This window comes from Myiozetetes cayanensis, unplaced genomic scaffold (assembly GCF_022539395.1).
Source record: "Myiozetetes cayanensis isolate MyiCay16 unplaced genomic scaffold, myiCay2020 scf15, whole genome shotgun sequence".
Taxonomy (NCBI): domain Eukaryota; kingdom Metazoa; phylum Chordata; class Aves; order Passeriformes; family Tyrannidae; genus Myiozetetes; species Myiozetetes cayanensis.
In genome coordinates this window covers 14,561,595-14,587,619 of record NW_026087159.1, presented here as the reverse complement: position 1 = coordinate 14,587,619, position 26,025 = coordinate 14,561,595, and the positions used below count along the sequence as shown (strand labels likewise).

At 50.2% G+C, this 26,025-nt stretch overlaps 3 protein-coding genes across 6 annotated transcripts; 2 read left to right on the top strand and 1 right to left on the bottom strand.

The window, feature by feature from the left end:
- Window positions 1-662: 662 nt before the first annotated feature.
- On the top strand, window positions 663-6,924 carry NUP62CL (nucleoporin 62 C-terminal like). Its single transcript, XM_050310483.1, has 12 exons — window positions 663-1,039; window positions 1,806-2,191; window positions 2,454-2,564; window positions 2,980-3,111; window positions 3,287-3,391; window positions 3,767-3,869; window positions 4,009-4,153; window positions 4,538-4,587; window positions 4,709-4,843; window positions 5,532-5,643; window positions 6,337-6,403; window positions 6,705-6,924. Exons 1-12 carry the CDS (start codon window positions 738-740, stop codon window positions 6,794-6,796), a joined length of 1,740 nt encoding a protein of 579 aa, XP_050166440.1. The 5' UTR covers window positions 663-737; the 3' UTR covers window positions 6,797-6,924.
- Window positions 6,925-7,337: 413 nt separating this feature from the next.
- RBM41 (RNA binding motif protein 41) lies at window positions 7,338-16,176 on the bottom strand. Of its 4 annotated transcripts, none has more exons than XM_050310487.1 (8): window positions 15,890-16,176; window positions 12,043-14,162; window positions 11,276-11,392; window positions 10,984-11,176; window positions 9,692-9,896; window positions 8,699-9,075; window positions 8,012-8,159; window positions 7,338-7,760 (listed from the first exon to the last, which is right to left on the bottom strand). In XM_050310487.1, exons 2-8 carry the CDS (start codon window positions 12,048-12,050, stop codon window positions 7,603-7,605), a joined length of 1,206 nt encoding a protein of 401 aa, XP_050166444.1. In that variant the 5' UTR covers window positions 12,051-14,162; window positions 15,890-16,176; the 3' UTR covers window positions 7,338-7,602. The 4 variants fall into 4 exon arrangements, with proteins under 4 accessions (XP_050166444.1, XP_050166447.1, XP_050166446.1 ...); XM_050310490.1 differs by lacking the exon at window positions 15,890-16,176 and adding an exon at window positions 14,826-15,836; XM_050310489.1 differs by lacking the exon at window positions 15,890-16,176 and having other exon boundaries at window positions 12,043-12,175; window positions 14,034-14,803.
- Window positions 16,177-16,774: 598 nt separating this feature from the next.
- On the top strand, window positions 16,775-25,825 carry DNAAF6 (dynein axonemal assembly factor 6). The gene is made up of 7 exons (XM_050310505.1): window positions 16,775-17,322; window positions 17,995-17,996; window positions 18,730-18,796; window positions 20,238-20,343; window positions 22,169-22,265; window positions 23,046-23,131; window positions 25,039-25,825. The coding sequence occupies exons 1-7, from the start codon at window positions 17,229-17,231 to the stop codon at window positions 25,172-25,174; spliced, it is 588 nt and encodes a 195-aa protein (XP_050166462.1). The 5' UTR covers window positions 16,775-17,228; the 3' UTR covers window positions 25,175-25,825.
- Window positions 25,826-26,025: the final 200 nt, after the last annotated feature.

The following is a 26,025-nucleotide window of genomic DNA, read 5'->3' as shown; positions in this document are numbered from 1 at the left end:
CTGCATGAACCCGTTGCACCCTGGAATTTGTTGGTGGGAGAAAAGCATTTCCCTTCAGAAACATCCACATATTTGTTCTTAGTCCCAGCTCTACCTGCTCTTTCCTTCTGCTTGGCATTTGAGCCACAATTTGCAGTAAGGAAGTACAGATTTTTTATTCTCCAGCAGATCAGGAGCCCTCAACAAGAAACTGCATTTTATTAACAGTTTTGCCATTGGACTGTAATCCAACCAGCACATTTAACTAACACCCATCCAACCCGCCAGGAAAGCTCTTAATTAAAACGGCCAGATTCCTCGAGATTCGAAGGCTGTTATTTTAAAGGCATCGGGAAAAAAATAAAAAATAGGTCAGGCGGTGAGCAAAGCAAGCGAAGCATGTTCTTAATTTAAATGCCCTGTTTTAAGGATTCCTGCCCTGACAGGAACGAGCCCCCCTCACGCGCGTCCCCGTCCCCACAGCAACGCCCCGCCCCCCGCCGTCCCACGAGCCAATCGGAGCCGCGGAACCGTGAGTGGCGGCTGGACGGACCAATAGCCGCTGAGGGCGGGAAAAGGCGCGGGGGCGGGCGGAGGAGGCGGGGGCGCGCCGGGCTCGGTGACGCCATCGCGGCGCGCGGCGGGAGCGCGCTCGGAGCCCGCGGGCCGCTGCTTCCATCTTTCCTTCCTTCCTTCCTTCCCTCCTTCCCTCGTTCCCTCGCTCCCTCTGTCCCCCCGTCCCGCTCTCCCGCCGCGCCATGAGCCAGTTCAACTTCGGGGGGGCCGCGCCGGGCGGCACCTTCAGCCTGGGCGCGCCCAAAGCGGCCACCGCCGCCACCACCACGGCCGCGGGCGTGTTCTCCTTCTCCGCGCCCGCGCCCGCCGCCTCGGCCGGCTTCAGCTTCGGCAGCGCGGCCCCGGCGCCGGCCGGCGGCCAGCCCGCCGGGCTCTTCTCCTTCAGCAGGCCGGGCCCCGCCACGCAGCCCGGCTTCAGCTTCGGCTCCAACACCGCCACTCCCGCCGCCAGCGCCGCCCCCGCCGCCACCGCCTTCGCGCTGGGGTGAGACCGGGGGGATCGCCACCGGGGTGTCCTGCTCGGGGCTTCGGGAGGGCCTGAAGGGGGGGTCCGGAGGGAGCGAGCCCCGGGCTCTGGTGCCCGGGAACTCCCAGCGCCCTGCAGGGTGTTACTGGGAAAGTGCTCATCGAGCCCCGGGCCTCGTCCCCGCTGATGTTGCCGGGTGGGCACTGCGAATGAGCTGCTCCACGATTCACTCTGTGACTGGGGAAGAGACGCCCGGACAGAGAAATGATAAAGCCTTGCCCCCAAGCGTAAAAATCTTGTCCTTTCTGAGCTAAATCTGGAGCGCCCAGAATGATTCCTGGGCCAGCTTGGGACCGTTTTGTCCTTAGGAAAGGCTGTGAGGTCTGGAGTGGCTCTTCAGAAATGCTGCTGTGTAAACCTTGCCAGATGGGAGCACTGGGAAGGGAGCTCAGATGGGGACGAGCAGTAAAAGTGAGCAGAAAAAACCCAGCCTGGTACAAAGGGACAGAATGAGAGGTGGGAGAAGGAGCAACTTCTTCTTCTCTATGGTGCCCGTGTGGGTGGAGGTAATGAAGGGAGAGTCAGTCTAAAGAGCCCTAAGGGAGGATGGCTGGTGACAGGAATTGGATACAGTCTCCTGTCAGAATGGGAGCACAAACCTGGCCAGGAGTGCATCTCTTTGGAAGGTGGTTTCTGCTGTCGGCAGGTGGTCTGTGAGAAAGGCGAATGAGTACCTGACGATGTGTGTCTCAAGCAGGTTGGCTTCTTTTCTTTCCCTCTCTAGGACAAGCACACCAAAAGTAAACTTTGGGAGCAGCACTGCAACTCAGGCTCCTGGAATCACAGGGGGCTTTGCATTTGGTGGCTCTGTGGCAACCAGCACACCCTCCAGTCAAGCAGCAGCCCCGTCTGGCTTTGCCTTTGGCTCTGCTGGCACCAGCAGCACCAGCACGGCTCAGACTGGGACGACAGGAGGGTTCACCTTCTCCAGTGGCACCGCGGCCCCGGCGGGAACAGCCGGGTTTAACATCGGCACCGCGGCCCCGCAGGCCTCGACCGCGGGGCTGACCTTCGGCACGAGCCCTGCAGCTGCTGCCACCACCACGGCCACCCTGGCAGCCGCCACCCCGGCAGCTGCCACCCCCTTCAGCCTCGGGGGGCAGCCCACAGGTGGGTGAGCACCGGACTGGGGCGGCAGCGGGGAGGGACGGGAGGTTCTGCAGCCTCCGGAATGCAGCGGGGGCTGCAGTCGGTGCTGTGTCTGAGGTGCTGTGGAGGGGAGCAGGTGCTGCAGGATGAGTCTGGCTGACAGTGCCAGACCGTGGTTCAGCTCCCTGGGGGCAGGAACCTGCTCCCTCCTGCAGGATCTGCCCAAAGCTCAGTGACCTGTAAGAAAAAGTCCATCTTTTCCTTTTGCTTGTACTTGTTCCAGGTCTAACCTTTGGGTCACTGACTTCAACAGCAGCCACGAGTGCACCCACAGCAACACTGACCACAAGTACCACCCAGGCACCCACCCTGTCCTTTGGAACCAAGCTTGGAGGTAGGAGGTTGTTTTGGGAAATAATTCCTCAGGTCCTTCTGGGGATACTTTTCTACACTGGGTTCTGGGAAGGGGCTGTAGAAGCGTTTGTTGCTGTGAGTTTGTTCTGGCAGTGGAGATCCCTGACAGCTCACAGAGCCATTGGATGTGGTGTCCTGTGTTTTGGATTGCATCCCACATGCCACATTCTGTTCTGTACTTGTGGGAGTGTAGTGGAAGGGAGCCACAACCATAAGGGGTTCCTTGGGAGAGAGGAGAGTGTTGAGGCAGAATAAGAGGAAAAGCCGGGAAAATCCTGGCATGCCCAAGAAACTGGTGTAGCCAGGCAGTTTGTGTTGCCTTCTCAGCAGGATTGTCCTGCAGTGGGAGCTCTGCGTGCTCTGCTTGTCCAAGATGGAGCTTTTTCTCTTGGCAGGAACATCCACAGCTGCTACAACAGCCTCCACCAGCACAACCTCTGGGCTGGCTCCGACGGGGCCCACGCTGTTCGCGTCTGTCGCGACTTCTTCGACCACAACGTCGTCCACCACCACCACGGGCCTCTCACGTGAGTCACTCCAGACAGGCTTTATCCAGGTTTTATCCCCCTTGGGGAATAAATGAGCAGAGCAGGGCTGCTGGTGCCTGTGGGCAGTGGAGCTCTGCTGCTGCTGCTGGGGTGAGAGGTGTGAGCAGGCAGGGCAGAGCTTTTCAAACCTCTTAATGTTGTTTTCTGTTTACAGTTGGTGCCATTTCCACTGGTTCCACTGGGACTGCCGGTCTTGGGACACTTGGGTTTGGATTAAAAGTTCCTGGAACAACGGCTGCCACAACAAGCACTGCCACTGGTAGGAACGAGATGCTGAAAGTAGCTGAAAAGAAGAAAGAGTAGCAGCAGAGCAGTTCTGACCTGTAAAGCCCTCCAGTAACTAACTGAAAAGAACACAGTCTTTCTTTGATCCTCCTATTCCATCTCATTTTAGAGACGTAGAAACCTCATCTGCACAGGTGCAGGAGTGTAACTGGGTGTGCTGGTAGTTATTAGGTCTGATAGTAGAGCATGAGGAGATTGAGAGGGGTGTGGGTGAGCGATGTTTTCATTCCCTTCTTGGCAGATGGGGGGTTTGCCTTTTTTTTTTCAGAGAGGCCTATTAGAGCTGCTACAGTTTGTTACCTACCAGATGTGTTCTCTTCTGTTGCTTGACTTGAATCTCTCTTTCCAGGTACTACTACTGCTTCTGGCTTTCCTTTGAATCTGAAGCCATTGACTACAACTGGTGCCATTGGAGCTGTGACCTCCACAGCCACCACAACCACCACGACCAGGTGAGTGTTTTGTGACCACTATTTCCTGACTGGGGCAAGTGTGTGGAGGGTTGTGATGGAGGAAGGGGAAAGGAGTGTTGTCGTGTTTCTCTTTTCTTTTCTGATCCTGTGTTCTGTCCTGCCCCTCCCTCCCTCTCAGCACACCTCCAGTGATGACTTATGCCCAGCTGGAGAGTCTGATAAACAAGTGGAGCCTGGAACTGGAAGACCAAGAGAAACACTTTCTCCATCAAGCGACACAAGTGAATGCCTGGGATCGTATGCTGATAGAGAATGGAGAGAAGGTGAGGACATGTCCAGTGTAACCTGATTTTGCTTGCTTAGATCCTGAAAGGCCTTCAGTGTTACAGATGCAACAAACCAGTGCATGGCACTTTCGACTTGTGAAAAAAAATAGATGTGAATTCTGTCTGCGTGTTGTTCACAAATCTCTGTGTGTTCTATTCTTCATGCATTGGAGCTTGGAAATCTCTTCTGTGACTTTGCTCTGTGATGACAAGTTCTTTTAGGGGGAGCATTCCAAGCTGAACCTCCCTTAGCCCATCCTTGGTCTGTAAATCTGTGCGTAACTGTCTCTTGTGTGGTGCTGCTTTCTCACTCCCACTCCTCCTCTTTGGGGAGTTGTCTTTTGAGTTTACAAGGTCTAATGAAGTGTCTTCTATTTCCAGATTACTTCATTACACAGAGAAGTGGAGAAGGTGAAGGTTGATCAGAAGAGGTAAGAAACTATGAACACCTGAGATGATTTTTGGGAGTTTTTGTCTTATGTGCTTGTATGACAGCTCTAGAGCGTTTATAACCTGTAAGGGTTTATTAAAATGGGCATTTCCTCTTTTCAGACTGGATCAGGAACTCGACTTCATTCTGTCACAGCAGAAGGAGCTTGAGGACTTGTTGACTCCTCTGGAGGAGTCTGTGAAGGAGCAGAGCGGGACCATCTACCTGCAGCACGCGGATGAGGAGCGGGAGAGGACGTAAGGCAGACACCTGCTTGGGATGTGTGTGAGCAGCCTCCTGGGGTGACGACCAGCCAGCGGGAAGTGGAGTTGGGATGCAGGACAGTACTGAACCAGCCGTGGCTGCTGTCAGATATTTAACCCTGCATTGTGCATGGCAACTTAGATTTTACTCATTAGAAATGGGAATTGGGAGTGGGAGCCCTTGAGTCAGCATGAAAAGCTCTTTGCATGTTGGTCTAATCAGCTGTCTGGGAAGAGTATACTAATTTTTGCACAATTTCTGAACATTAATGATTCTTTAGTGATAGAAGTGATGAGAACAGAACATACTGGGTGTGGCACTGGCATCCTCATAAGCCCTAAGTGATGCATCATAGCAGAGTAGTTAAAGGCAGTGTTTGTCTGGCTCAGGAGAGAATGAATCTTGAAGAATGCAGGCTTATTGCTTCCTTCAGTTCTGACAAAACCTTCCAGGAAGCCCTTCACGCTATTTACTGCTTGTCTGTCTCCATGTATCTGTTGAGAGTTGGTTTAGGAGTCTCTTCCTGCATGTGATGGAGCCTCTCAGGGTGCTGCTCCCACGTCTCTGCCAGCCTGGGCTGCAAGACATGGAGGCTGTGATTGCCCATAGCTGGTGTGACTGGGAGCAGGTCTTCAAAGGTCACTTGAAACGTTCTGATCTTGGTTCCCTGGTGTTCTGCAGCTACAAGCTGGCTGAGAACATCGATGCTCAGCTGAAGCGCATGGCACAAGACCTGAAGGACATCACTGAGCACTTGAACACATCAAGAGGCCCAGCAGACACGAGTGACCCGGTAAATGCAAGCTTTTTTGTTTCCTTTGGCAAAGGATATTTAATTACCCTGCAGTTCTGTTGGCAGTTTTCAAAGCATCTCATTCTGGTATGAACTCCTGGTTGATTGCTTGTTGATTGTTTTGTGCCTGAAGCTGTGCTGTGTTTCAGAGGTGTTTAACATTGATCAGGCTCCACCATTTGCATCTGTCCTGTGGCAAATCTAAATTTTGTTCAGAATGCCCCCCATAGATGTTGATACATTTTCCTTATACTATTTTTGTATCCTCATGAAAGCAAGATCTGAATAACCAGCTCTTTCTGATAGGTATTAAATTGATCTTGATTCTCCTTATGGCTTTACTGAGCAGCTTATTTTTCAGTAAAAATTTCCCTTCACTATTGGAGACTGAGTTTTCCACATTTATTTTTAGTTTTGCCAGCAGAATCCTAGGGTGATGAATGTTCTGATGGTTCCTAGGTCTAAATTAGAATAAGCCACAGACATATGATCTAGTTTTCCTAATGGTAAAGAGAAGGAAAACAGCGGGGTTGCTGCACAGAAAGTGGGAAAGTGGCTGCTCAGTTAGGGGAGCTGAACAGTGAGAAACTTGACTGCAACCTGTTCCCAAGCAAAGGACAGGCAGGCTCTCTCTTACTCCTCTTAGTGTTTATGTAGTGTAACAACTGACTTGCACCTTCTCTTTCTGCTCAGCTTCAGCAGATCTGTAAAATATTGAATGCACACATGGATTCCCTGCAGTGGATTGACCAGAACTCAGGTGAGTCGTCTTGCAGCCTTTTGGGAATGTAAATGGAAAGCAGGTAGCATGTGTGGGAGTCACTGAATTGCTGAAGATCCCTGAGGAATCTTTTCTTCCTCACCTTCAATGTCCCTCTTGTGCTTGACTTCTCCTGATGTGCCTCATTAGGGGCCTCTGCTGACAAGTAGTTCCTGGCAGCTGCTCACATTTTACCCACAAAAGCCCTGCTTGAATGTTTTTCTTTGCCCTTCTGCGGGCACAAGTGTGCAGGGTTGTGTTCTGGGGTGACTGTGAGATTAACCCCTTGTTTGTCCCCCAGCTGTGCTGCAGAGGAAGGTGGAAGAGGTGACAAAGGTTTGCGAGAGCCGCCGCAAGGAGCAGGAGCGCAGCTTCCGCATCACCTTTGACTGAAGGACTCCCGAGTTTAAAGGATTAACATAAAGCCTCCCCAGAAAACAGAGGTGCTGGGGAACTGAGGTCTGAAATGGTGACCTGGCTTTTTTTCTTTTCTTGCAATAAAATGTGTTGTTTGTTCCAAAGGCAGTCTTTGTGGTGTTGGAGGGGAGTCCACACAAGTGCTTTTCACAGAAAAAGCACTGAAACAGGACAGCAGATAAACCACAGTGTCTGCCATTAATGCCACCCCACAGAGCAGCCATCAGGGCTTTAGGGGCATCCACAGTGAGGAGCCAAGGTGTATTTCCCATCAAAAGCACCCCTGTAATTACATACTCGTGCAGCCACAGTGCCTGGAAGAAAAGGGACAGACTTTTTTTCTTGTCCTGTAGCAACATACCTGCTGCCACCAGAACCAGGGCAGCAGCCCCCCAGTCAGGTGCTGCAGCTCAAAGCAGAGGCCAGGACTGAGCTGTGGACACAGCCCTGCAGCAGCAGAGAGCAGTACACTTGGAGAACACTTGTGGAGCACAAATGTGAATAAGCACACACTATGGAAATACCATAATAAGTGCATTTATTTACATGGCCTCCTTTCTCCCTCCCTGCCCCAGAAAGCTGAGAAGGCAAACACACCTGTGGAACAGGACGAAAAAGCCAGTCCACCCCAACAGTGTAAAGGCAGTGCCCATCTCTCTCCCTTCCCCACCTCAAGCTGAATGGACCTGCCCGTTAACTCCCAACAGTCCTTCACTGTCCCAGGGACAACCACGGAGTTCCCACGGCTCACTGAACTCCACAAGGCTCCTGGTTATCCATCCTCACGTGGCAGGGGCGTTCTCTGCAGCAGAGGAGCTGGGGGTGGCAGAGTCAGTCTCTGGCAAATGCTTCTTGCTTTTCCCAAATTCAATCACCAGTGGCTTCCCCTGCAGCTTGTACCCGTTCAGCAGCTGCAGGGCACTCTGGGCAGACTCGGTATCTGCAACAAGAGAGAGCACAGGGGGCACAGGTCACCCAGCACGTGCTGGCACAGCATCACTTCTGCTCTGATAAATCCTCTTCCAACCCAGGGAAAAGACTGGGATGTGACAGGAAGAGGAGGGAGTGAATTCCCCTCCTCCTCCTTGGAGAGCAGGCTTGGCAGCAGCCCAGTGCCCTGTGGGAAGATGTGGCACCTTTGGAGGTCAGGGAAGAAGTGGGAGGCACAAGGGAAACAACACAGCGACTCACCGGGGAAGGTGATGAAGGCCTGATCCCTCATCCTCCCGCTGAGGAGGCGGAACTGGAGCAGTGGGCTGTCCTCCTCCTGGAACTGGGCAAACAAGGACACCAGGTCCTTCATCGTCACCCGAGGGCCCAGGTTCTTCAAATACAGCACCTGATCCAGGGACACAGAGGGTCAGCTGGCCCTTGCCATGCACAGACACCCTTCAGCCTGGTCCCCAGTCCGGACAGATGAAGGGTGTGAATCAGTTCAGCCCCTCTGCCACCCCAGAGCCCCTCACACCCACGTGCTAACGATGATGTTTGGAAGATGGGTGGGTGCACAGAGAAAGGCAGCTCTGAACTCAAGGCACCCCCGTGCTTACCTGCACCGAGTGCTGAGAGTTTCAGTTAGTTTTAAAATGCAGCAAGCTTCAGATAACCCTTAAGCATAGCTGGTCTTAGCCAGGTCCAAAAAGAGAGAGCACATCTTAACTGGTGACTTGCTGGGCTCAGAAGCACAGCCCTTTGCCAGGCCTGTGACTTCCCACTACAGCCCAAGCTCCCCTTTCCTCCCAGAGGGGAGGCTTCTCTCCCTTGGTCTGGAGAATCAGCCAAGCAACCTCCAGGCAACAGCAGAGGAGCCTTCTGCTGCTGACACAGCTTCAGGGCATGCTAGTGAGGCAGAACAAACCCTGGCTCATCTCAGCTTACCTTGCTGGGCTCCCCTGGATGGTAGGACGAGAACCTGGGTATTTTCCGGAGTTCTTCCTCTGACAGGCGGTTCTTGAGGATCTCCTCTTCTGGCACAAACTCTACAGGATCCTTGATAACCACTGGCCTTGGAGAGGACTGGTGGGGCTTTACTGCAGGAATGCTGGGACTTGCTGCCTGTTGTGCTTGTTCTTCCTGGTCAGGAGGTGATGAGCCCTCAGCCACAGACCCTTGTGGGGCCAGGGAAGGGCACAAGCAGGGGTCACTCTTAGCAGGCTGGACTTTTTCAGGGCCCTTCTTGCTCAGCAGCTCTTGGTAAACACTCTCCAGATGAACCATGGGGTCCTTTCCATCTGTTCCCTTCTTCTGAGTGTCATCTAATTCATAACAGAGAAACATGGTACGTGACTACCACCAAGAACCTGGGAAACACTCAAACTGCAGGAAGAGACACGGAGAGGTTTAGGGACACCACCCCTGGGGCAGGAAGTGCTGTCATCCCATGGACACAGCACAGGGAATCCACAACTGGACCCAATTCCACTTCAGAGAGGAGCCTTTAACAAGTCATTCCTCCTCTCACCTGCTCTGTGCCTTTGCTTCCTTCTCCCCCTAGTTAGACTGCAGTTTTGCTCAGAGGAGGAACAATCTCTAGTCCCACACAGGCATTTGTATAACTCAGATCTTTAGGCTCCACCAAAGCACAACTCCAGGCCCTCTTCCACACCCCGAGATGGGCTCTGCAGTACGTGCAGCACGTCAGTGAGACCCATGCTCTCCAAAAAGATGCATTTTACAAGGCTCTATGTTAAACCCTTCACAGAACCAACTCGCTCTCTGCTCCTGTAAGAGAGGAAAATATCCCCTCCCACACAGGACCAAAACAGAACCACATCTTCAGGGACAGAAGGTCGGACAGAGACATGTTGGACACCCACACAGCCTGGCTCTCCACGCTGGAGCCGAGGCAGGAAGAGCCCTGAGCCCCCACACCTTCGTGGTAGAGCGCCCGGAGGAAGGAGTGGCGGTCTGTTCCCTGGAAAAGGGCATTCTCAATCTCCATCTCCCTGCGGCTCAGCTGCTTGCTGCCAGCAAACCTCTGGGGCAGAGCCAGGATGCGCTGCCGCTCCTCCATCTTCTCCTGGATGGCATGGAGCCGGTCCTGCGTGGCCTCCGGGGCCGCCCCCAGCCCAGAGCCCTGCAAGACAAGCACAGCTTTGCTCAGGAACTGGCCTCCTTCTCAGAGCCTCGGCCAGCAGCCACACTTCCCACCCCCAGCCCTGCGCTGGGTGCCACCAGGAACCACCCCCAGAGAGCAGGGCACCAGCAGGTCCTGTAGCTGCAGCCACTCAGCCAGCTCAGCTCTTGAGAGAAGTGGAGAAACAGCCCCTTCCCCCTGACCTTTCTGTGCTGCTTCCCTTTCCCTGGCCTGACTCCCTCTGTCCCTGCAGCCCTTGCCTCTGGCAGCTCCAGCCTTTTTCCAGGGCCACCTTCAGTGCACAAACCCCTTTGGCAATTCTTTCCCCATTCCTGTAGCACTGCCCAGCTCAGGTTTCCACCAAGCTTTTATTCTGTGACCTTTTATTCTACGACCTCCTCACTCAGAGAGCATTATTTGCTGAAAAGTGGACCCCAAGCTGCCATTTGGCACCTGAGGGTAGATTTGAGCATCCCTGGATAAATAAACCTTCACTGCACAGGGCCAGGCTGAAAGCACAGCTGCTGAAAGAGCATTTCTGTTCCTCCATCCACCTCGATCAGAATCCAGGGAACACGCTTTTATGGGATGGATTTTCTTTACTCAAATTCAGTTTGAGAATCACTGTGGCAGATCCTTCTGCCTCAGGCAAGGAACAAGCCTAACAAAGACTTTCCCATGGTACCTCTGCCCCACATCTGCATGGCTTCCATTCACCATTTCACAGCTTCCCTGAGGCACAAAAGGCTGTTTACGTGGAAAAGCAACTCCTGGAAATCATTTGTAGTACTTTGTTTTCAAAAAAGCTGCCACTTAGCAGCTGAAAATAACATAAAATCTGCACTCAGTACTTTGCCAACAGCTCCCCGGGCAATCTGAAGTTCTCTCTGTCTCAGCTGACATTCCTCATCATTTTTGTTGGAATCTTTCATTCAGGAAAGATGTACATCCTCCATGTACAAAGCTGCACATCATTACCTGACTTGGGCTTTCTCTCTCTCCCAATATTCTTTTTCTCTCACAAGCAGTAGGAGACATGCACTAATGTCACTGGTTCCCTCCCTCAGGAAGAGCAGAGCATGCCCACCTTCCTTGTTGAAGTCCGGTTCTTCCAGAGCAGAATCTCCGAGTCAGAGAGCCCCAGCTCCCGGAGTGAGGAAGTTTCTTTGTTGCTCTCCTCCAGGGCCTGGAACTGCGACAAGGTCAAAGCCCCCGCAGCCTCCTCCCCAAAAGGCTTGTAAAAAGCTGCAGGAGCAAAGCATCTTCGCTTTGACTTGCACCTGTGACCCAAAGCAAGACAACAGCACACACAGCTTAGCACTGACCAACTGGGGGGACGGGAAGGGGCTGGACTCCTCCCCAGACACACCAGGACTTACTGCTCGATGGAGACAGTGGTATCAAGCTGCTGGTGAAGGAGGCTCTTCAGCTGCCTCTCCCCTTCCGTCTCCAAGTCTTCCAGGAGAAGCTCATCACTGGACAGGCTGCTGTTGACCCTGGGGCACACAAGCCCAGCACAGAGGTAAGGCAATGGGGAGAACACTGCTCAAAGCGCATCCCCCCTACAACCTCTCTGCCTCTTTGGCTGTTTTAATGGGAATTAAAGCATGACATGCAGCCAAAACTACTTGACCAAAGCTCCCACTAATGTTACTTGAAAAGCCAACAGACTGGGGACTACTCTGACAACATTAAAGCACCTCTGGGACTCTTGGGGTGTTTTTATTTTGGTAGAGGATATTATTATTATTATTATTATTATTAGGGGGTTCTTGTTTTCTTCCTTTAAGTCACATACAATAATTTTTATTGCCGGACCACTGCTTCGCATCACTGCCTAAACAGGCACTGCCACTTTCAAAGGAGTCGCGAAAGCAAGAAAACCTCGAGGGCGAAGGGAAGCTCTGAATTCCAGCAGCACTCCCCGGAAAGCTCAAGCTCCCTCTTCCCTTCCCACCGGCTCTGTCCCACTCTGGCTGACCCCGCATCCCCCCGCGCTGTCCCGCGCTCAGACCCGGCTGGGACAGCGGGGCCGTGCCGGGCTCAGCACCCCCCGGCCCGGGGCAGCTCCGGGCGCGGGGCCGCGGCCAGACGGGCAGTGTGGGACCACGGAGGGGCAGTGTGGGACCCCGGGGACCCCCCTCACCTGCGCATGGCCCCGCCGATCCCCACGATCCCTGCGATCCCCGCCGATCCCGGACTCCAAGCCCCGGCAGCGCCCGCGGCCGCGCGGAGCGCCGGGAGCCGCGGCCCGGAAAGGATTGGAGAGCTTTTATTTCCTGGAGAAACAGAAACTTTACCCCGCCATGCCGCAGAAAAAGGAACAATATCATCTCAGAGCAGCCCCAGAGGAGTTAGGGAAGGGGTGCAACAAAGGGGACTGAGCTCTGTGTGCCCCGGACAAGATAAAGAGCAAAGGCGACAGTTTTTGGTGGTGGAACTCTGTGACGCTGTCCCTGCTCCAGAACTGGGGTCAAAGACGACGAAGAAGACCCGGAAGGACCAAAGAAAAGGACTTTGAATAAGGGCGCGGTTTCCTAAACCAAACTAATTACTGTGTGTATTAGGTAAGCGAGAATATCTGATGAACATGTAAACTGTATGTGTAATAAAAAGCCCTGTCTGTCATCTGGCACCCTCGGTTAGAGGAGCCATCCTCCGAACCTCCAGCGTGCTGAGTAAAGAATGCCCTCTTCAACACCTACAAATCGGTGTTCAGGAGTTTGTTCCTGAACAAACACTTTTCCCACTGAAAAGCAGAGCCTTCCCCTCCTGCAGGGACGCGCTGTTAGACAGGGCAGCTGTGGGGCAGCACAGGAGGGTAAGTGGAACATTTGCGCCCCTTTGGTGTTTTGCACAAGAGCTCGAAGTGCAAAGAACCGAGCACCAGGGCAGCTGTGCTAAATACGCGACCATTCACCCCCCTCACTTAGTAAAGATAGTTTGGAATGGGCATTGCAGTCACACTCGTGGTCGCTCTGCATGGTGTCCCTTCCCTCCAGCGTGTGACAGATGGTGTCATCTGCAGAGTGGCTGGGGGTGCCTCAATCCCGCTGTCCTTGTCACCAGCACAGCTGATAAACAGTGCCAGTCCCAACCCTGAGGACAGCTCTCATCACTGCTCCCCACTTGGGCATCAAGCCCTTGAACACACCTCTCCAGTCCCTGCTCCACCGAGGGGTCCATCCATCACATCCACATCTTTCCAGTTCAGAGACAAGGATGTCACCCAGGACAGTGTCAAATGCCTGGCACAGGTCCAGGTAGGTGACAGCAGTTGCCCCTCCCTCATCCACCAGTGCTGTAACCTCATCATAAAAGGGCACAAAATTGGTCAGACACAATGTGCCCTTAGGGAAGCCACGTTGGCTGTCACCAATCACCTCCTTATCTTCCATGTGCCTTCACAGAGTTGCCATGAAGATCTGCTCCATGATCATGCTGGGCTCAGAAGTGACACTGGCTGGCCTGCAGATCTTACTGTAGCTTAATAAAGATACACTGGAATGTGCATTATAATCACACTGGATCAAAAAGCAGTGATTGGACTCTGTTCCCTAAACAGCCTTTGTAGCAGACTTGGTGACCATGTTCTTCCCTGGACCCTCCTGCACTGCACCAAATCACCACAGAAGTGCCATTTTTTTACTGGCACGTCTAGTAATTTTCAGTTGCACAGAAATTCTGCTCACAGGTACCAGTGCAAAAGCAGTTTGTTGCCCAAAAGCACAAAAAACAAGGCCCACTCTCAGATACCTAATTTAAACACCGACTCCAGCTTGCCAGGTCAGGGATTACAGTCTCTTAGACTGCTGCAGCTCCTCTGAGGACACTCATCAGCCAACCTGAAAAAAAGCTGATCAAGTCCCAGTTGAATATGTCCAAGTTACATTTAAGTGCTGGAGAGCTCGACCAGGGAGGCACAGCCTGTCCAGAGCCCTCCCAGGCAGCATCTGTGTATCCCACCAGCCTGCAGGCAGTGCTGAAGGACAAAGAGCCCACACCTCCTGCACAACCTTCACACAGTTTCTCGGACTGGGGTCAGTGAATTCCCCTCCAACACCACAAAGACTGCCTTTGGAACAAACAACACATTTTATTGCAAGAAAAGAAAAAAGCCAGGTCACCATTTCAGACCTCAGTTCCCCAACACCTCTGTTTTCTGGGGAGTCCTTCAATCAAAGGTGATGCGGAAGCTGCGCTCCTGCTCCTTGCGGCGGCTCTTGCAAACCTTTGTCACCTCTTCCACCTTCCTCTGCAGCACAGCTGGGGGACAAACAAGGGGTTAATCTCACAGTCACCCCAGAACACAACCCTGCACACTTGTGCCCGCAGAAGGGGGAAAAAAAAGCATTTTCAAGTTGACAGTCACTCATATTTGATGACAGGGCACAAAACAGAAGGAAAACCCAACACAAAGCACTGCCAACCCCCCAAGGCAAAGAAGAGGGACCAGAAAGTGTCCTGAGGCATTCAGGGACTGGCACAGAGAGTCATGAGAGTCCTGGGATGTGCTGTTGACACTTTTGCCATTCCAGTTTGTGCTTAGAACAGACCTATTTTTCACACAGTCAGAGTTTTACCTGTACATACAGAGCAGACAGAGCAATCAGCAGAGAAGAGCTGCAGAGCACCTGCAGCCACAACACAGACAATCTGATATTTGCAGATCACTGGTTTGGAAATACATAAGCCACTCCACTGATTGATTATCAGTGTGAAACGCAGCAGGCACGGCCACCTACAGAAACTCTGGGCACAGGCTAAAGCAATTTCTAATTTATTCCATGAGAGCTTATCAGAAGCTACAGCACCATGTCAGCCTGTGGCTCTTGCAGATATTCCAGGTTAGTTTTTACCTTGTACAGCACACCAAGCCCAGAGAGAGACCTTAAGCCTTCTTTAAAAACTGCAATTTCTTAGGCTTACTTCTCCTGTCTTGTTTGAAGGTGAACTGAAGCTGAACTGTTTCTTTGGATGTACATTTCTCAGCAAAGAAAATGAATCATTATTAACCAGTCAGATGACTCCTTCAGTAGTGAAGGAAGACAGAGGGAAAAATGGGTCTCCTTTCTAGAAAAGTTTAAAGGAAACAGATGGCTATTTTCACACACACGTTCTGTAGAGTCAGAATTATGATAGCACAGAAGTTGTGCCAGATTCCCTGAAAAAGGCATGTTTGGAAAGCAGAACTTCGCATATATGTTCTGAAAGAAAAAAGCCAAATTAAATGCTGCCCTAAGCCCATATTTCTGTCAGAACATGGACAGGAACAGGCCTGCGTTCACACAAGAAGCTACACCAATTGTGAGCACTTCACAGCACCGCAGCCAGGCAGTGCAATTTGGGTGAGAGGAGTGATGCTTTATTCTGCCATGCCCCCGTGTGGCTGCTAAAAGCACAACTGTGCAGAATTCTGGAACCCCTCACCAGAAGGCACTCCCTGGCTGTAAAGTTCCTTTTTTCCATTTGGTTTTAGGATGACAGTAGTGAAAGTTGAATTCCAAACCAGAGACAACAGTCACCACGCTATCAAGTGTTCACTCCTGAGTGCATCTCCTGCTCTGCCCTCCAACTCAAGTTATGGATGCTGTGAACTTCCCACGTCCTCCAGAGTCACCACACCTGCAGATCAATGCAGGCTGCTCAGTCTTACCCGGGTTTGGCTCTTTTGTTGTGGGAGCAAGGAAGGACAATAACATTCAACACACACATCCAGTCAGCCAGACTCATCCTGCAGCACCCACTCCCAGCCCCTTCCCTCTGCACCAGCAAATCACCCCTTTCAAACGTGCTCCCCAGGCAGCTGGCACTTCTGCACGCACGGCCAGGATTACTCAGCCTCACTCTCCCAACCCAAAGGCTGAAGAACCACTGCTGCCCACCCCTGCAGACCCCGGGCAGGCCTGTCAGGCACAGCACCGACTGCAGCCCCCGCTGCATTCCGGAGGCTGCAGAACCTCCCGTCCCTCCCCAGTCCGGTGCTCACCCACCTGTGGGCTGCCCCCCGAGGCTGAAGGGGGTGGCAGCTGCCGGGGTGGCGGCTGCCAGGGTGGCCGTGGTGGTGGCAGCAGCTGCAGGGCTCGTGCCGAAGGTCAGCCCCGCGGTCGAGGCCTGCGGGGCCGCGGTGCCGATGTTGAACCCGGCTGTTCCTGCCGGGGCCGCGGTGCCGATGTTGAACCCGGCTGTTCCCGCTGAGGCCGCAGTGCCGATGTTAAACCCGGCTGTTCCCGCCGGGGCCACCGGAGAAGGTGAACCCTCCGTGGCGGACACGGCGGCGGGTCCAGCCCCGCCCGGCCCCGCCCCTCACCGCTCTCGGCGGCCATTGGTGCGTCTCGCCGCCACTCACAGTTTCGCTGCTCCGATTGGCTCTCCGGGCGGCGCGGGGCGGGGCGTTGCTATGGGGACGGGGACGCGGTGCGGTGGGGCCGGGGTTGCGGGACAGCGGGGCCGCGGTGACAGCGGGTTACCCTGGGGCTGCGGGACTGCGGTGACAGCGGGTTACCCTGGGGCTGCGGGGCCGCGGTGACAGCGGGTCACCCTGGGGCTGCGGGGCCGCGGTGACAGCGGGTCTCCCTGGGGCTGCGGGACCGCGGTGACAGCGGGTTACCCTGGGGCTGCGGGGCCGCGGTGACAGCGGGTCACCCTGGGGCTGCGGGCCGCGGTGACAGCGGGTCTCCCTGGGGCTGCGGGTTCCCTCGCCCTCCACCGGGATTACAGCTGGGTCGGTGGGAAGCCCGGCGGGCGGGCAGAGATCCTGCGGGGAGTTTTGCCGGGTTTCGTGTGACGCGGGGTCTGCTGTCAGGCCTGAGCTGTGCTGGCAGCCAGCGCCAGAGGGGCAGGAGAGTCCGTGCGGTGTGCACGGAGGGACACACATCCAGCTGGCTGTTGTTTCCTCGGGTTCACTGAACCCCAGGGAACGGCATGAAGCTGCGTCAGGGGAGGTTTAGGTTGAATCTCAGGCAAAGGTTCTTCCCCCAGAGGGTGGTTGGGCACTGAACAGGCTCCCCAGGGCAGTGGGCACAGCCCCAAGGCTGCCAGAGCTCAGAAAGTGTTTGGACATCACTCTCAGATGCATGGTGGGAGTCTTGGGGTGTCCTGTGCAGGGCCAGGACTTGGACTCAGTGATCCTCATGGGTCCCTTCCAGCTCAAGCTATTCTCTGATTCTGTGTTCCATTATACGTGTTTTGCCATCACACATGCAACAGTTTGGCTGAACTTATCCTTCCAGAACACACAGCCGAGAAAATGTGCTTTACAGACTGTTCAAAACACACCTGGTTCTTTCTTCATCTGTCACTTGTTTTTTCCTGCATAGGTGAGCAGTGGGTATGGATATGGACAGTTTTTCCTCAGGCTCTTCCCTGCAGTGCCTTGCCAAATTACTACAGGATGCTCAAGAAGAGGAGGATGATGATGATGATGGTGAGCCTTTCATAAGAATTGCTGCTTCTTTTACATCCTGTACCATAGCCTAACCTTGTTAACCAAGGAGAAGCAAATCTCTCCTTCCCAGAGTGTGTAAAAAGAGAATGAAAACTTTAGAAGGTTTTGGACTGACTGGAACAGCTGGAAGATACTTTTAGAGCAACATGCTCTTGAGGGAGAGAATAAAGAAGATGCCCCAGGAAAAGAAGGACAGATTGTGAGCACAAAATATGAGGGAGGTTTAATTTTTCAGCCTGAAGGAAATGAGAACATGTAGCTGAAAGAGCTTGAGATACTTTAGACTTTCCCCTACTTCTCCCTGAAGTCTACTGGAGATGAAGGCAATTGCAGCTAAATACTTCATATGACAGGAAAAAAGTTGCTGCTCAACTTCTGAGTAAAGGAATACTCTCAGGAGCCCCACAGTTGCCAAAAATGTAGAAGGCCTCTGGGAAGGCTCAAAACTTTGCCAAGTTTCTTGGAATTTTGAACAAATCATGTTATGACATGGATGACAAAATTGGCAAACGCCTCAGTGTTCCTCCACATCACTCCTCAACAAAGAGCCAGCTGGCTGACCCCGAGCTGTGCCCCAGCAGTGCCAATGGGAGTAATATTTGGGAAAAAAGGGGTACATGTCCCTTGAAATTTCCTTTCAGGAGGGTATAGATGTTGTCCTTCACACTCCAACTACCCTCCAGCTGTTTAATGCCTGCCTTTCAAAACTACCACATTGCTGTACATCTCTGCAGTAAACATCCTGATTCTAAAAGAATTTGTTTACATCTTATTAATAAAATGAATGGCACTTCAGAGATAGAAATGGAAAACTGCCATGAGGGATGTCAATTAAGTCTGAGTCAATCTGGGTAAATTGAAATCTTTATTTTGATTTAATTTAATGCTCTGTGCATATGAGGCACTTTTATCGAACCGAGGAATCTTCATATAGAGAGAAATGCCTCACATTGGCCTATTAGGACTAAATTGATTCATAATTAGAGGAAAATGTTGTTGCCTTGTATGATCTCTACTGTCAAAAGGAATCCAAATGCTGTGATGGGGTTTCCATGTAGAACCCTTGGTTTCCTGTAATATTTTCATGGCAGGCAAGGCATGAAAATTTTGCCAGAATGCCATGGAAACTAAAACTCAAAAAGCACATCTGTCTGTGTTCCTGGGCTTCTGGAGTCCTGCTTAAGCCCAGTGTGTCAAGGTCACATTCTGCTGTGGGAGAGTGAAGAAAAAAATATTCGGCGGTTCAGTCATGAAACTGTGGGATAATGTTTTGTGGATTCTAGCAGGGATTTGTTTGACCTCAAATATATTTACATTTACTGACATTATGGTTGTAACTGAGCTCGGCTCCATCAGAAGGGGTTGATCCATTTGCCTTTTTTGCAGTCACGCTGCAGTTCTGTTGGGGCTCTGACTCCTGGGACTATTGGACCAGCAAAGAAGGAGACCACGGGTAAGGAGGAGTGTTTGTGTGTTTTCACATCCAGTCCCATGTCAGCAGACTTTAACAGCTGTAGTAAGTTACTAATGAAGGGTTTGCTTCAGTAAAAGAGTGGTCACCAACCTTTGAGATGGACTTTGCATCACATTTTTACAACTACACTGTAAAATTATTCTCTTGCCGAAAGCTGAACTGTAAAATATGCAAAGAGAAGCAGAAAGGGTGACACCAGTGGAGATGACAATAGTACAGAGCACAGCCTGGTCAGGGGCTGCTGGGATCATGACTGAGCAGCAAAAGCTCCACAGGAGTATTCTCATGAGATTGTTCATGCTCACTTAGAGCCAGCAAGGAAGATGGACTTCTAAGTACTCACCTGCAAGGGTCTTCATGGAGTAAACTGTGTGGAACTGAGTCTAAGCCTACAGGGAGGAAGAGCTCTGAAGTTTGCTGTGAAAGCAGTCATATCATATTCCCTCCCCCCAAAGTTTCCCAAACCTATTCAGGCCATGTGCAGGGAGAAGCAGAAGCTTTGTTCAGCACTGCCCTCACAGACTGAGAGATGTGGTTCACTTATTCTCCTTCCTACACCTGTTCCTCTGCTGGAAGCCCCAGACAATTACAATCTTTACCTGACTGTCTCAGACAGTGAGAACAAATACCTTGAGGGTCCCTGCTTTTCTGTCAGCACCTTGGATTGTACTCAGGAAAGAAAGGAAGACAGTTTTGGCAAAGTCTTGTCAAAGTTAATGTAAAGCTTTTCCCGAAGCTAATGCTTGGGCAGCTTTGTTATGAGCCCTAAGAAAGGCCAACAGGGACCAGGATGAGTGTAGCAGTAAAGGAACTGTGGCAAAAATACCAGATTTTATTTGCTTGGGTTTCCAACAATAACCAGATATTCTCTTCTGAAAACCTCCAAGTTTTAAATTTACCAGATTACTAGAAAAAGTACTTTTCCATGCAGGACAGGCATAAACCATACTATTCTGCCCATAAACGTTCTTCAACACTTTAATTATTGGGAAGAACTGGATTTCTGTGTGAGGAGGAGGTCCTCTTGTGAGTCTCTGCTCGCTGGAAAAATCTTATGTCAGGGGGCTTGGGGGGGATTTTGTCCTTTTACACCTTACCCATTTTGAAGCATTTGCTATTTTATGCCTGAAAGGAGGATTTCTTAGACATAGTTGAGTAAAGGAGATTTAAGTGAAAGGAAAACATCCTCCCTCTGCAAATCCTCATTCATAAGATGCTGAGGTAAAGGAGACTGTAATTACCTAGAATGGTTTTAATGCAAAGATTTTTCTAAAACCCAGAAATATTTTTTTCTAGGCTTTAGAAATGGCGCTTTTTTTTATATTATTATTCTAGAACAATATTCTAAGTTTTCAACAAACCTAGAGGAACAGAGACATTTCTAAAGGTGACAGTGGGATTTTTTCCTCATCCCTTTCAGGTACTTTTCAAGTGAAATCTGAAAACAGGAAAACTATTTGGAATACGGAGGAGGTCCCAGAAGGATCTGAGTTTGATGATACCTGGGACCCCAGAGAACAGCCAGAGTAAGTGAGCTGAGTCTGCCTGCATGGGCTTTACATAGCATTAAATTTAATGAGATTTAAACAGCATCCACTGCACGGGGGTGAAACAGCCTTCTGAAGAGCTTGTGCTGTGGAAGAGGAAAGGAAGGATATCAGTGGTGCATCTAAAGCAACACGTGAGGAGTGGTTTTAGTGCTTCCCTTCAAACCTTCTGATCTCATCACAGAAACATGGTGTTGATTTTTCCCATCAGAAGTTTATGTGCAGCATCAGTTACTTGTATAAAGTGGGATTAGGGGAGGAAGTAGGTCAGCAAGATGATTTACTGGCTTGAAAATATGCCATTTATGTGAAATACCTGCTTTTTCCTGCTGCAACCAAGATGCATCCATTTTTTCACACTCATAAATTCATAAAGCGCTCCAACTTGTATTTGCATTTCAAAGATTTAAGCTCTGTAGAGACAAATAGGACTGCAGGAAGGAAAGCTGTATGCAGGCAGCTTCGAGCTTTTAAATCTTGTCATCTTGGTCTGTCAAAGGGACAACCTAAAACCAGAGGGTTTTCCCCTGCTCATAGAAAAACAGTAACAAAAATGCTCTCGAAATGGATACAATCAGGCACCTCATTTGTAGTCGGTAGAGGTCAGACAGCCCTCAGGGTCGAGGCATTAAAAGCAGCTTTTGCATTTCTAATCGTTGTGTTGCAGTGCCATATCCTGGGGTGTATAATGCTGGAGCAGATGGACTGTAGCCTGTGAAGCTGCACATTGCACACTGGTTTGTAGTCCAAAATCCTCATTTTTTCTCTGTACGTAAGTCATGACGTGAGGTGTTTGGTTTCCTGATCTAAACACAGGAGACACACCTGAACTTGGACTCAGCATTTCTCCAAATGGGTTTGGCACTCACCCTCACACACAAATGTTCTTGAGGGGGTCACCTGTGAGGAGACCTCACACCTCTTCGTGTTGGGGACACAACAGAAGCTTTTCTCATGCCATTTTCTGACCCTTCCCCTCCCCTGTGCTTCTCTAGCCTCAAGCAGTTGTGGCTCATGTTGCACAGATGAAGAGAGACTATAAGTCCTTATAACAGTTCATCAAATGAAGTAGGGAAATGTCCCACAAGGAAAACAGATGGCTACAGAGGTGCATCCAGAGCTATTAAACACTTCTGTCATTGACTTGGGAATTATTACATATGCAGATGCCCACTGGAGATGTGAAAGACTTTCCATACAACTCTTTCTAACAGCTTAGACAAGTGATCAACCCCACTTATTTTGCTGAATTTAGTAGGAGTAACATATGTTATAAATACAAATTTATAACAAGTTTGTATTTCCTCATTCATTAATTATCAAGAGCAAGGGAGTTCGTGATTGTACACTTTGTAGATGTGAAGGAGAAGAAAATAAATGTTGGCTGAATGCAAAACAATTGCAGTCTGACTAAGGAGTGTTACGCTCAGGCTGCAAGAATATGTTGAAGGGCAGCACAGATCACATGTAATTGTGACATCTCCTTTTTCAAATCCATTTCCCAAGAGTTTGTAATGTTTGACTCGTTGGTAAGTGTCATATTCACTTGGGATGCATCTCCTGATCCCAGAAAGGCTGGTTGGTGAAGGGGAGGCAGCATGGGGAGTGCCTTGGAAGGTGGAGTGAAGGATATTCCTGTCCTCTGACTACCTCAGTGATGGCTGTGAACAGAACCCAGGGCACATGGATTGAAGCCTTGAAGGGAGACTGAAAAGGAGGAGACACCATGATGGGGAAAATGGCAACCTCCTTTAGTCTCCTGCCCCTTCTGCAGTGTTCTTAGGCAGTGACTTCTCTTTCTCAGGTATGAGATTTTATTCAAGCAGTCTGTGGGAACAGAGGATGTCTTCTTTGGGATGACAGGGAAAGACCCCTCCACCGCCTGCTGTGAGGATATAGTGGTGAGCTGAGCCTGGATCTCCAATCCCTTCCTTTTGCTCTTTCTCTGCCCTTTTCTATATCCTCCCAACTGCCAGAATGTAAACACGAAACTGGGCTGCTGCCTCTGCCCTCCTGCAGCGTTTCCTTGCAGTTCTTCAAGCATTTGTGCATATTTACACTTGCTAACCTGGGCAACTTGTGTATCTCCTCAAGGACCAGGTGTACCCCAGGGAATCTGTGCAAATCCATCTGCCAGTATGAACTTAAGGGAAATAAAATGCAGCTCTAAGCAGAAGTTTCACCTTGGATACAATTTTGGAGGGGAGAGGGGCTGGGAAGGAGATTGTTTTCATCTGCCTGCATTTTTCACAAGTATATGGGTTAGCAGAATGCTACAATACTGACAAGTCCTTAAAATTACAGGTGTCAGATCCTGTCCCATCATTAAATAATCAAAGACCTCCTTGGTTTCTGAACTTCAGGATGGGTAGAACTGCTGTGTTATTTTTCTAGTGGAAGCAAACTGTCCCTGCAATACACAAAGCCCAGGGTTTTTGCTGGATGTAAAATATCTCTCAAGTACATTAACAGTTCAGGGTTTTCAAGAAAATAGGATGTCAATAGACACCACTGAGCTCTTGAGAGCTATGATTGTCACCCTCATATATTCTGTGATACAAATTACCTACTCAAAGTGTTGCTCTTTGACACTAGCATCAAAATATTCATGAAGATGAGATCTTTTATGGCTTGTAGGGCTACATATGTAATCAAAGCTATGCCTCTGCCCATCATTTCAGATTAAAATCAAGCTGCCAGAGACAAAGTACTCAGACATCACCTTAGATATCCAGGACAAGGTTCTTGACCTTCGAACTCCCAAAAAGTAAGTAAGTGTAACACAACTGATAGAAGTGCAGTACAGTCAATACCTTGTTTGAAATGAGGTTTAACCAAGGCTTCAAGTGAAGGCTGTCTGGAAAGCAAAGTCAGAGGTGAGGCTCAGATTTATTAATTGCACATGAGAAACAGATACAGACAAAACCAACCATAGGTGTGCAGTGTGCTGGCTTTGTATCTGTGATACTGCCTAGTAATAAACAGCTTTAAGACAGATTTTGGCCTCAAGGGCCCGAAACATCTGGCAAAAAACTGCCCAGGTTCTTGAAGGACTTCTTGTCTAGTATTTCTAAATAGTAATTTGAACTAATACATGACTGAAGGTGGTAAAAAATGTGCAGATACGTTTTCAGAAGCTGAAAGCCAAATTATGGACATATCCAGGCATGGATGCAGAGATGAAAAAATTACATGTTCTCCACAAAGATATTTCTTTTGAGTTCCTTTTTTATAGGACTGTTTTCAAGCCTACAAAGATAATCCACTGACTGCTGGACTTTTCAGCCATCCTCCCTCTTTCCCTCAGTGTACAATTGTGCTGCCTGAGATTGCCAGATAATGCCCATGTCTGTTTTGCTTGAAGTCCTTTTTCACAAGGAGTGCTTTCATAAGAAAGCTTAATCCTCTCTGGACTGGCTTTCTGCACTGAATGGGATGTGGGAAGATCTATGTGTGAATAGCTTTCTGCAAATAAATTCAAGGTGCAGGCCATGGATTAAGGCCAGAATAAGTTTTGTCTCTAGTAGACTAACTGTAGAAAAGCCATTTTTCTCACAGCTGAAACTAGGTAAAGTCAGTTAACCCCTTGCTTGGTTTTAACCCAAAGATGCGACAGGAGCAGAAGAAAGTTTGGAATTGTTGGCTCTGGAATGGAAAATCAGGAGGAATAAATGTTCAGTTAATGATTTGCAGAACCCATGGGCAGTAAAAAAGGTGGCTTAGTGCAGTACTGCAGGTGTAGGAAAACCTCAGCATCCTTTTTCTTTCGCAATTCTATCGTTTTGGTGACTCAGATCTGCCGTTACCTTCTCAGTACCCAGCTGTCTGTAGTCACAAGCCTGGCAAATAAAAAGTTCACTGTAGAGCTAATGGTTGCTTGGGTACAGCCTGAGCCAGAGCTGCTTTCACAAATATAAGTGCAAGCCTTCTCAGTATGAAAGAAACAACCCAGATTTCAAGTTCTGCGTGCTGAAAAACACCGTTCTCTCACAGATGGGTAGGAAGAGCTGAAGGAACTGCTCCCAACTCTGTAATCCTGGGGCTGTTTCTAAACCAAGCCGATTTTAAGGACCTCTCCAAATTATAGAAAGTGTCTTCCTTCAATAGGTGTGGTGCAAAGGTTTTTTTACTGCACCTCTTTCAGGTAACTTGTCAGCCATTCCAGGGAAAGTTGTATCTGATGCAGTAATGGACTGTGGAATAGTCCCTGAGCCCAAGACCCAGCCTTTCTTCTTTGTATTATGTACCTGAGCCACAGGCAGTGGGATCACCAAATTAATCTTCAATGTAGGTTAAAATCCCAGGGACTTCATCAGTGTAAGTCCATTCCCATCCCTGCACTGTGGTTTCCAGTGCATTTTCAGTGCAGTTCCTCCCTCCCCTGCATTTAAAATGCAGCACTGTGCAAAAGCAAGGGCAGTGGAGAGAGCCTGCAATCCATCACTGGAAACCACTGTCGTAGCCACAGCCAAAAGGAAGGGATAAGTGCTGGAAATGTTTCAGGGACCATCCAGTTGTGCATCAGGTACTGCAGGGACCCCACAGCCTGTCACGGGAACGAGACATACTGGAACATTCTCTGGGGTGCTGACTGGAGAACTGCAGGAGTGACTTGCAATGACGTCTCAGTGGTCTGGTCTGAGGCACTCAAAGTCCCTGTGTCCTCTTTTACAGGAAGCTGCTGCTGCACCTCCCCTACCCTGTCAACAGCAAGGAGGGTAGAGCTCGTTTTCTCTCTGAAGAGGAGATCTTGGAAGTCACCTTGAGACTATCCAGGCAGTTTGATTTCCTAAATTTTGCTGATGGATAGAGAGATAGAGAAAGGTTGAAAAAACTGATCTTCTGGTTTGAAGTCTTCTTGAAACCCCACTTGTCATGAAACAGTAAATTGTTTCCCTTGAACAGCCTAGGGGGAATACCCCTGGAGAAAGGAGCCAGGAGGGACACGGCACCCACAGGTACTAAAACCTGAGCCTGTCTGGCTCTTGTGCTGCTCTGGTTAACTTTCTGCTTCCTTCAGTCTGATACAGGCTCTGTGAAGCAGAAAGTAGGAGATTACAATTCTGTAAGCCAGAGAAAGCCTTTTGTGTGGTTGTGGCTGAGAGGCAGCACAGTGAGTCTGTGGGCAATTAGTCTGGTGCTCAGGTACTGTTTCAAGACTTGCAAATGTTAATACCCTCCCTTGGTCCCCAGTGCTGTGAGTGGGGCCAGTTCAGAATCTCCTTTCACCCTCAGTGAGAAGACCAAAGCTCTTCAGGGATCCATATGCACATCTGAGGCTCCTTTACACTGGCAGAACAAGTTAACCAGCTGCAGTTGGATTGTTGCACATCTCGGCTCTTTTGAACGACTTTTGACAATGTTTGGTTCAGTGTCTTCTGTTCACCTGCTGTCCCTCCAGCTGTTTTTCTGATCTTTCTTCATTAATAAAAGAATGTGTTCTAAGGAACAGTTCCAGTTACCTTTGACTGCCTTTTCTGTGTTATGTCCCCAGAGACCTCCTAAAAGTTGAGATAAGGGAGCTTTGCATAACAAAGCATTACTGGAAGGGCTGAAAGGCTGCAAAATCTGTTCTTTGGCCTTCAGGCCCAATCTAGAGCTACAGGGGTGGGTAACCAAGATGTTTCTCTCACCAGCTGCGGGGCAAATATATTCTTTTAA